This window comes from Muntiacus reevesi, chromosome 7 (genome assembly GCF_963930625.1).
Source record: "Muntiacus reevesi chromosome 7, mMunRee1.1, whole genome shotgun sequence".
In the NCBI taxonomy this organism is placed as follows: Eukaryota; Metazoa; Chordata; class Mammalia; order Artiodactyla; family Cervidae; genus Muntiacus; species Muntiacus reevesi.
In genome coordinates this window covers 56084762-56095118 of record NC_089255.1, presented here as the reverse complement: position 1 = coordinate 56095118, position 10357 = coordinate 56084762, and the positions used below count along the sequence as shown (strand labels likewise).

The 10357-nt window shown below is 39.1% G+C and overlaps 1 protein-coding gene across 2 annotated transcripts in view; it reads right to left on the bottom strand.

Annotated features, from left to right (window-relative positions):
- Nucleotides 1-1740: 1740 nt before the first annotated feature.
- MYO5C (myosin VC) overlaps nt 1741-10357 on the bottom strand; it is a 114283-nt gene continuing 105666 nt past the window's right edge. For both annotated transcript variants that reach the window (XM_065940877.1, XM_065940878.1), the window contains 3 exons: nt 4925-5099; nt 4330-4410; nt 1741-3119 (listed from right to left, as the gene is read on the bottom strand). In XM_065940877.1, the coding sequence (XP_065796949.1) occupies nt 2967-3119; nt 4330-4410; nt 4925-5099 (409 nt within the window). In that variant the 3' untranslated portion in view covers nt 1741-2966. The remainder of the gene's footprint in view (nt 3120-4329; nt 4411-4924; nt 5100-10357) is intronic.

The following is a 10357-nucleotide window of genomic DNA, read 5'->3' as shown; positions in this document are numbered from 1 at the left end:
GGACCACTTCAGCTGGTAAGAGAATAAACTGGTACAACCACACTGGAAAACTGATTGATAGGACCCACTAAAGCTATGCAAACCTATCATTTTACTCCTTGATATATACTCAACAGAAATGAATACTTATATCCTCAAAAAAGAAAAAAAAAACATGAATAAGAATGTCATAATAGTTTTATTCATAATAGCCCCAAGCTGGAAAAACCCAAATATTCATCAATTTAGATAGATACATAAATTGTGATATGTTCATCTAATAAAAAAGAATAAACTGCTGATACACATGGCAATGAATGGGTGAGTCTCACAGGCTTTAAAACTGTGTAATGTTTAGTGTTAGAAACCTCTTTCTATTCCATACGCTGCACTCCAAGATTTACGTTGACATGTGAAGTGTTATGTGGGTCAGTTTTTAAAACTGACTAAATTGTACAGATGCTTAATTTGCCCCTGATGTCAATACTAAATATATTTTGAAAACAAAGCACCTATTTCAGAAGAAATACATGTGAAATGTGGAAAAATTAGAACATACAGATTAACTACCATAACATCCTTTACCTATAATCTCACTGCCCAGAAAGACCCGTGTCAACAACTTGGTATGCGCACATCTGAACATTTTTCTGAGCATTTAAGGAAGCCTGAGCACTCTAATGTTAACACATACATACCTTCCAGAGAGTCAACGCTTGAAACCGATCAGCAGAATGTGGAGAAGATAGAGCCGCAGCTTCAAGGTGCTAAGGCAACTGCATCCGTCTAACTAATCTCCTTATCTGGACTTAAAGCTCAGCGGCTCTCTTCCTTCCCACCTCCGGCTCTGGGTTCACAGCTGGGGCATGCGCTGCAGGTTGCATCACTCACTCACCCTTTAGGCCTTCTGACCATGTGTACTGCCAGGTTCCCTCAGGAACCCCGTGGACCGGTTTTTAGAGCTCAGTTCTCTGCTCTCTGCAGGAAGCAGAGTTTGGCAGGTTTGACCCCCGTGAATTCACGCCCTGCTTCACTGAGTGACCCCGACATTTACCTGTTACTGAGGGTTAGCAGCAGCTCCTGCCTTTTCACAGTCCTCACCCCATCACTACCTCATGGTTTTGGCCACCCTTGCCACCTTTGGCTTTGTAGAACGGATCAAGACAGTGCGGTGAGTGCTCCCCTGCCCCTTTCTCCATGCGTACGCTTTTCAGGCTCTGCAGGTCCCCATGTCTTCAAACAATAACTACTCTTTCCCAAGACTGACCCCCTACAAACCCTGCCGCCTCCAGTAGGACTCTGCTGCTCCTAAAGTTCCACTTGCTAGCACTGAGATGAGCTTTTCTGCAGGAGCTCACAGGGTAGCGGAGGGAACAGCCAATGTTACTGTCCTATAGCCCATGATGGGTGCCATAAGACAGGACGCATGAGTTATGGGAGTCGAAAAGGAAGAGTGGTGGGCTCTTTGTGGTGTAGGGGAGACCTGGAAGGGGCACAAAGAAGGCAATCTGTGTGAATCAAAACCCAGCCAACTCTCTGCCAAGTAGCCCCTAATGCTGGCACAGTCTGGGAGCTAAATGGAGACACAGCCGAGGAGGGCATATTTACTTCCTCGCTAAAAAATTTTATATATATTTTATGAGGTGTTATGAATCTGTAACGTTTCCAGCATCTTTAAGTATGACCCTTAAAGAAAAGCATAAACCTTGTGCACTTAGGAAAAATGTAAACTCCTGGCAAATAAGAGAATTTGACCCAGATCATGTGGTAATTTTATTGATTAAAATGTTACAAAGTTCTACTTCTCATTTCTTCATATACAATATATCTGAGTGAACTAAATTAAATCATTTATGATATAAAAAGATGTTATTACATATTGGAAGGGTGATGTTGATTCACCATCATGTATTATTTCTACTCCTAAGATATATGCCCATATTACAGAATCACAGCCATGGCCTGTGACTTTGAGGAGGTATGGAAGAGCACTGAATCCACAGGCTAGGAGTGCTTATCAAGTCATGTTTTATGCCCTGAAAGGAAGAAACAAGGAAGCCTGGGGGAACAAGGAATAGTCAGTTTCCACAAAGCTTGGGAGATTTCTCAAAAGAAGGAACTGACATAATTTTTCAGTTATTTTTATGAGGAAATCTTAAAACATATTTGAATGCTGATAAGACAGAAAAAATCATTTAGGTTGCCTTTTCAAACTATTTTTTTTAAGTCAGTGTATGAAAGATATTAAACAATGAAAAGTTATGGCAAATATGTTGGCAGAGAAAATTCAATGACATGTTCTTTTGGAGGAGATGATAAATGATGTGGGAGTTAGACTTGAATGATATATTAGTTTTAAATGAATATTTACATAAAATACTTCATGATTTATTTCAGATTGAATTGAATTGAATATTCTCTTAAAAATTAGAGGGGCCTGAAATAAATATTTTTTAATGCAGAAGTGTCTTTAGTAAAAAGAGTTGGTGAAGCACCCCCACCCTCATCAAGCAAGTGTGAGGGTGAGAGAATTTCTGATGGGTCATGGTCAAATGGGATTATTTGAAAGACAATCCTGGAACCCATTTGTGGCTTCATAAATATCTGGGCTTCACATGAACCTTAGAAAACAGGATAAGCTGTGTCCTGAGAGTCTCACTCCCACTGGGTGAACCCTTGTCACAAGATAGAGGCACCAGGCAGAAAATATGAGTATTGCAGGAATTCTAGTAAAATTTGGCAGAGATTCCAAAGGTAGACATGGCCTTTCCAACCTCAACTGGTGTGTGTTAATTCTTACAAGATGACAGCGGCAGCACCATCACCATGAGCAAGAGGAGATGTGGCCCATTTGGGAGAATTCTTATTTTCTTCACTAAATCACATTCCAAAGCATTTCCAGTTCCAATCAGGTGTAAGCCACATCCCTCTTATTTGAGCTTCACTGAGCTTCTGAAAGAAAAGTGCACTTATGCTCCTTTCTCCTGCTATAACCTATTGAGAAAGCCAAGCTTAAAACTGCTGGGGATTTGAATCATTTCCAGAGCATGTGGAGAGGGAGTGAAAGGAAATGTGACTTGAAAGAGGTATTTGGTGTCCAACATCAGGTGTGATGAATCCTCTCGGCTGTTTAGGAGAGCCTGAAATGAGAACCAGGGGGAAAATGAATAAGGAAACTAGTGCACTCTGCTGTGTTGCTGTCTGGAAGTCAAGAGTAAGGAAAACACAACAGTGAAAAACTCCTTTCAAAATCATGTGAGATAACACACAAAAGGGCTTTTCAACAGCACAGCACAAGGTGAAATGGTCTATTTGGGTCTTCCAGGCCAGCTCTCGTGAAGACTTACTTATTCTTTTTCACTTCAGAAGTTAATTTCCCCCAGGATGGGCTGACTGTAAATCCATCTAATTTCTGTTCTTACCTATTCTCATGGCATAATTCTCAGCTCATGAGTGGAGCTCAGTATTAAATTTTTATTGCATTCATAATTATTTTTAGTTCAGTGGTTTGCAAACCTTTTGGTCTCAGGACCCCTTTAAAATCTTAAATTACTGAGAACCTCAAACAGCTTTTGTGCATGTGGTTAGAGCCATGGATATTTATCATATTAGTAATAAAGCAATAATTTAAAATACTTATTAATTCATTAAAATAACAAGAAAGGCCCAAGACATATTAACATATTTTTATTGAAAAATAGATCAAATTTGAAAGAAAATTAAAAAAAAAACTACTGAGAAGTAGTATTGTTTTTTATCATTTTGTAAATCTTTTTAATGACTGACTTAATATGACAGGCGGAATCTTGTATCTGCTTCTGCATTCACCTGTAGTGATTTGCTATTCTGGTTGAAGTGTGTAAGGAAAAGTCTGCCTCACACAGGTATATATTTGGAAAAAGGAAGACTTTGCAGACTCTCTGAAATTATCTCAAGGATCCACTCCGCCCCACCTCACCAAAGACTCTTGAATGAAACTTTGAGCACTGCTGCCCTAAGGCATTGGGAAAGAAACTTCAGGGACTGAAATAAGAAAAAATGAGTACATAGGTTCTCAGTTTCCATTCAGCCTCTGTTCCCTTGTCTATACGCAAAGACTGATGGGAAACAAGACACGCTGAAGGAGTGTAGACTGCGAGCCATGGAGTTGGTGCTTTCAATCCCTTCCCACCAGGGCTAAGATGGGTTCTGAAAACAGGGGACATTTGACAGGAAAGATTTCTGCCACTTTTCCTGTGTGCCTTTCCTTTGTATATTTGGTACATGTATTTTAATTCTGAACTTCTACAGTGGTAATTAAATATCACTTTCTCATACTAAAAATTAAAAGGCACAGCTTAAGCATCTCACCTGCACTTTGCGAACGAAGGATGGAGTCACTCTTTTTTCAAAGTCATCTATAGGTGTGTATGAATTAAGAATCTTTATGATCTGCAAACAATGCATAAGATAGTATAAGGCCACGAAAAGGATAACTTTGTCCATGAAATGATGGTTCCAGTGGTCTGGGAACAGTTGGGAACCACAAGTGGTTCCTTAATACTGTAATTTGGCTCTAGGAACCGTGTGTTATTTTTTCCCCAAGAAAAGAGAAAACAAGCTGAGAAGAGCATAGATGGGAGCAAGGACATCATTTAATTAGATGACTGTGAGATAATTCCCCATTTCCAGACTCCTTCTCCACTCCTACATCCTCTCCCCACACACACACATCTGTGGTTTTGTGGGCAGGGAATGCACCATACGTGCTTTTAGGTTTTCAAGGTCTAGAGTTAGTATTTAATAAATGCTTGTTAGATAAGTGGGTGGGCCATGGAGATATGTATGCTCCCCAAAGAGCACAGAGAGATGCAGATGCACCTCATGCCAACTAACCCAGGAAAGAGGATGCCAGTCACATGATCTGCTGGTGACGATCAGGGAGACACTACACAAACCCGATTACCTGCACGGCAGACAAGGAGGTACAGCGTTCGTAGATCTCCTTGGCATCACTGTCGGTGGTCTTCTTCACCTGAAGCAACCATGCTGCCTGTGAGAGAGGCTCCAAAGTTTCCTTGGCCAAGTTGTTCTGTAAATTCTTATCTTTAAGCCATTCTTCTAAGTAACTGATGTTGCACCTGGAGTAAAAGCCAGAGCAGAGAACAGTGGGTGATCCATTTAGAACACTTTAGGGGAGGATGTAGAGTCCCCCAGCATGTCCTAACATGGTACCAGTGTTCACTGAGATCCTTAGGACCGTGTCCAGCAGCTTCTTCATTTGTAACAAGAGGGGGCTGGGCCAGATGATCAGCTCTCATGATCCATGATTCTAAGGACCATTATGGTCTAGGGTGAACGGCCATAATAGCAATAAACTTTGGAAAAAATCTGAACAAAGAACAGTGACTACAATAATTTATAAAATAATCTATTAATGTACCTTTAATAATAGATTTGAAAATATCTTAAAGGAAAAACTCATAATGTATTTGAAGAGGGGACTTACACTGTTATAAAAATTGTTTGACCTCTTTTCCTAAAGTAGCAGAAAATTTTCAACTGGTAGGTTTTCTAAGTCCACTGGGGTTTCTATTCTAGTTTCTGTCACTTATTATCATAGGTTTATGAATTAAGAGGCATGGGTTTTAATCCAACCAATCTGTTTTGTGAGCCTGGAAAGTTACTCTACCTCTTTTGGTAAATCAGGGTGTTGAGAACACTCACACATTGCTAGTGAGAATGTAAATAGCACAGTTGCTAAGGAAAACAAGCATTTCCTCAACATGTTAAACACTGAACTACCATCTGACCCAGCAACTCCAAATTGAAAGGTCCACACGAAAAAATCATACACAAATGTTCATAGGAGCATTAATCATTACAGTCAAAAAATGAAAACAGCCCTAATATTCACCAATTGGTGGACAGATAAATAAATTGTGGTCTATCTATACAATAAGATGTTATTCAATAATAAAAAGGAGTGAGATACTGACACATGCTACTACATGGGTGAAATATGAAAACATTATACTAAGTGAATGAAGCTATTCACAAAAGACAACATATTTTATGATTCCACTTTTTAAAAAATGTCCAGAATAACCAAATCTGTAGAGAAAGAAACATTTGATGTTGCCATTGGATCAAAGAAAAAGCAAGAGAATTCCAGAAAAACATCTACTGCTGCTTCATTGACTACACTAAAGCCTTTGACTGTGTGGATCACAACAAACTGTAAAATTTTTAAAGAAATGGGAATACCAGATCACCTTACCTGCCTCCTGAGAAATCTGTATAAAGGTCAAGAAGCAACAGAACCAGATATGGAACAATGGCCTGGTTCAAAATTGGGAAAGAAGTACATCAAGGCTGTATATCGACACCCTGCTTATTTAACTTATATGCAGAGTACATCATGTGAAATGTCAGGCTGGATGAAGCACAAGCTGGAATCAAGATTGCTGAGAGAAACATCAATAACCTTAGATATACAGATGACACTACCCTTATGGCAGAAAGCGAAGAGGAACTAAAGAGTCTCTTGATGAAAGTGAAAGAGGACAGTGAAAAAGCTGGCTTAAAACTCAACATTCAAAAAAGAAGATCAAAGCATCCGGTCCCATCACTTCATGGCTAATAGATGGGGAAACAATGGAAACAGTGAAAGACTATTCTCTTGGGCTCCAAAATCATTGCAGATGATGATGGCTGCCATGAAATTAAAAGACACTTGTTCCTTGGAAGAGAAGCTATGATCAACCTAGACAGCATATTAAAAAGCAGAGACATTACTTTGTCAGCAAAGGTCTGTGTAGTCAAAGCTATGTTTTCTCCAATAGTCATGTATGGATGCGAGAGTTGGACCATAAAGAAAGCTGAGCACTGAAGAATTGATGCTTTTGAACTATGGTTTTGTAGAAGACTCTTGAGAGTCCCTTGGACTGCAAGGAGATCCAACCAGTCCATCCTAAAGGAAATCAGTCCTGAATATTCATTGGAAGAACTGATGCTGAAGCTGAAGCTCCCATATTAAGGTCACCTGATACAAAGAGCTGACTCATTGGAAAAGACACTGATGCTGGGAAAGATTGAGGGCAGGAAGAGAAGGGGACAACAGGATGAGATGGTTGGATGGTATCACCGACTCAATGGACACGAGTTTGAGTAAACTCCGGGATTTGGTGATGGACAGGGAGGCCTGGCGTCCGTGGGGTCACAAAGAGTTGGACGTGACTGAGTGACTGAACTGAACTGAGGTGAGGAGAAGGGGACTCCTTAGTGGGATGTGGGTAGGGGATAAGAGTGGCTGCTACTGGGTTTAAGGTTTCTTTTTGGAGTGATGAAGCTTTTCTAAAATTACATTATGGTGATGGTTGCATAATTCTGTAAATATACCAAACTTCATTGAACTCTACACTTTAAACAAGTGAACTGTATGGCATGTAGATTATATATCAATGAAGCTGTTTAAGAAATTGAGTGAACTAGGTGATCTCTATGGTCAGTTCTAGCTCTGACCTTCCAGATTAGCAACTTCCCATGGGTTATATCACTGGGACAATAATGCTGAGTTAATGTATTCCATAAGGAGGTAATAAGTTTGAAATAAGTTCTCTTGCTCTGCTAAGCACCCCCTCCTCAACACTGTTTTTCTGCATTGTCAATTTTGTCCCACTAGTTTAAGTTCTTACTACAGTAAATTCCTAATGGGCCTCCCATCTCGTTCCTTCCAATCCATCCTCTTCAATTCTGCCACGGTTTTTCTAAATCTGAATTTTGAGCATCTTAATCCTCCTACTCAAAAATCTGTATTGGGAGTTCTGGTTCTTGGTAAGATGGAATAAGCACTCCATTTTGTGTCTCCCACGGAATGCAGTTATAAAACCTGGATGGAATGCCTGGAACAACTATTTGAGGACTTTGAAAAGTAAACAGTAGCAGGTGGTGTGGGGAAGAAGACCAGAATTTGAAGTATTTCCCAATTAATACTGAGTTTACCGGTATCTTCCCCTTGGCTATTCACTGGTTTGAACTCAAAGCAGCCTGAAATTCAGCAGTGGGCATTGCTGTCAACTAAGAGCTCTAGGAGGAATCCTCCATTTCTGGTTTGAGATGCTGAAAAGGGGTGTCCTAATATTCTGAGAGAGGGTAGAAACTCTATTTTTCTTATTTCTCCTTTTCTTTCTTTTTCTTCACTCTGTTATGTGCAAGCCCCAAACAGTCCTATGGTAGTGGCAACAGGCTCCAGCAACAAACTAAAACAGAGGGGAACTTTCTTCAGTTGAAGGAGCTGTAGCTCAAGAGGATGGGGGTGAACACCTTGAGCTCTATCCTCCCACCACTTGACCCCAGATGGGGACATCTGCTGGAAGTGTAGCACACAGTGAGTTAAGTAAAGCCCAAGTTTTCTGTGTGGAGGAAAAAAGAAAGGATCCTTAGAGATCTGGAAAGTACCAGGGGTACTATGGAGAGGAAAAAGCTCAGGAAAGTGACCCTTAAATTTGCTTATGAACTCCTGGGCACACCCCTGAGCCCATGCATGAATCTGCACACTTAAACTTTGAGGACTAAACTACGGATTGAGCACCACCCAAGTTTCAGACTGGCCACTGTGTGTCACACATAAGACAGAAGCAAACAGCATTACAAAGGCTTTGAAAACCGAGCTGACCAAGGAATCACAATTCCCAGAACCTGAACCCCAGTGGGTTGATTGTCTGATAAAAATATCAACATTCTCCACAGGATTTAAAGACTCAGTGTCTCATAATACTAAAGTGTCCAGAATACAATTCAAAATTACTAGGCATATGAAAACCAGGAAAATCTCATCAGATTGTACAATGCAATTAATAGATATCAACTCTGAGATGACACAGATGTTGGAATCATCTGACAAAGACTTTAAAGAAGCTATCACAAAATGCTCCAAAAAGTAAAGACAAACTACCTTGAAATACATGCAAAGACAGAAAATCTCAGAAAAGACACAAGATGTTAAAAAATAATTGAAAAATTGTAGAGCTGAAAAATACAGCGACAGAAACAAAAGAACTCACTGAATGGGCTCAATAGTCGAATAAAGAGTCAGAGAACTTCAAGGGACCAAACTAAGACTATGTAACCTGAAAAGTCCAAAGGAAAAATCTAAAGAACAGGACTTTGGGGGTAACAAAACAATGAAATCTCTAACATTTGTGTTACTGAAATTCCAGAAGGAAAGGAGAAAATATAATGCAGACAAAACATTTGAAGAAATGGCTGAAAATGTTCCAAATTTGGTGAGATCCACAAACCTGCAGATTCAAGAAGTCCAGAGAATCTCAAAGAAGCTAAACTCAAAGAAATCCATACCTAGTCACACTGTAATCAAACTGTGGTAAACTAAACACAAAGAAAAAAATCTGAAAATCAATAAGAGAAAAACTGCATTATTTGTAGGGAAATAATAATCCAACGACTGTGCATTTCTTATCAGAAACCATGGAAACCAGAAAAAAGTGAAACATTTTAAAATTGATGGAAAAATGGACTGTCAACCCAGACATTGGCAGTCTACAAAAATATACCTCAGGAAGTATAGGTGAAGTATAGAAGGTGAGATAAAGATATTTTCAGATTAAAGAAAGCTGAGGGAGTTTATTGCCAGTGAATCTTTTCTAAAGGATTACTGAAATAATTTTCTCAGGCAAAAGGAAAATGAGATCAAAATGAGATCTGGGGGGAACAAATGAGACTTGAAACATTAGAAATGAAGAAATTACAGAAATGATAAATACCTGGATAAACATAAAAGACTATTCTTCTCCTTTTGAGTCCTTGAAAATACCCTAGGTGAACTGAAACTAAAAATTATAACATTGTCTGGTAGAGTTATTGATGTATGTAGATGTGCAGCATAAGACAACTACAAAATAAACCAAAGAGAGGAAAGGGGCCTATGTGATGGTAAGGTTTCTACATTCCACTTAATTGATAAATGGTTGGGGCTCCAAACTTTCAGTGAAGGGGGCACGGGTTCAATCTCTCGTTGGGGAACCAATACCATGCATGCCATGCAGTGTGACTGAAAAATCCAAATAAACAGCTTAAAAATCCAATTTAAAAATAAAAGATATTGATTCCAAATAGATTGAAAAAGGTAAGTATGATACTATAATTTCTAGAGCAACCATTAAAAAAGATAAAAAGAGATAGAGAGAAAACACAATAGGGAAATTTAAAAAGGATGCCAAAAATGTTCAAAGAACCCCAAGTAAGACAGAAACAGGAAATCAAAGAAATAAAAACCAGAAGGAACAAACAGAAAATAACAAAATGGTAGACATATCTAAATATATCATATATCAATAAATACATTAAATTAAAATGGTCTAAATATCCCAATTAAGAA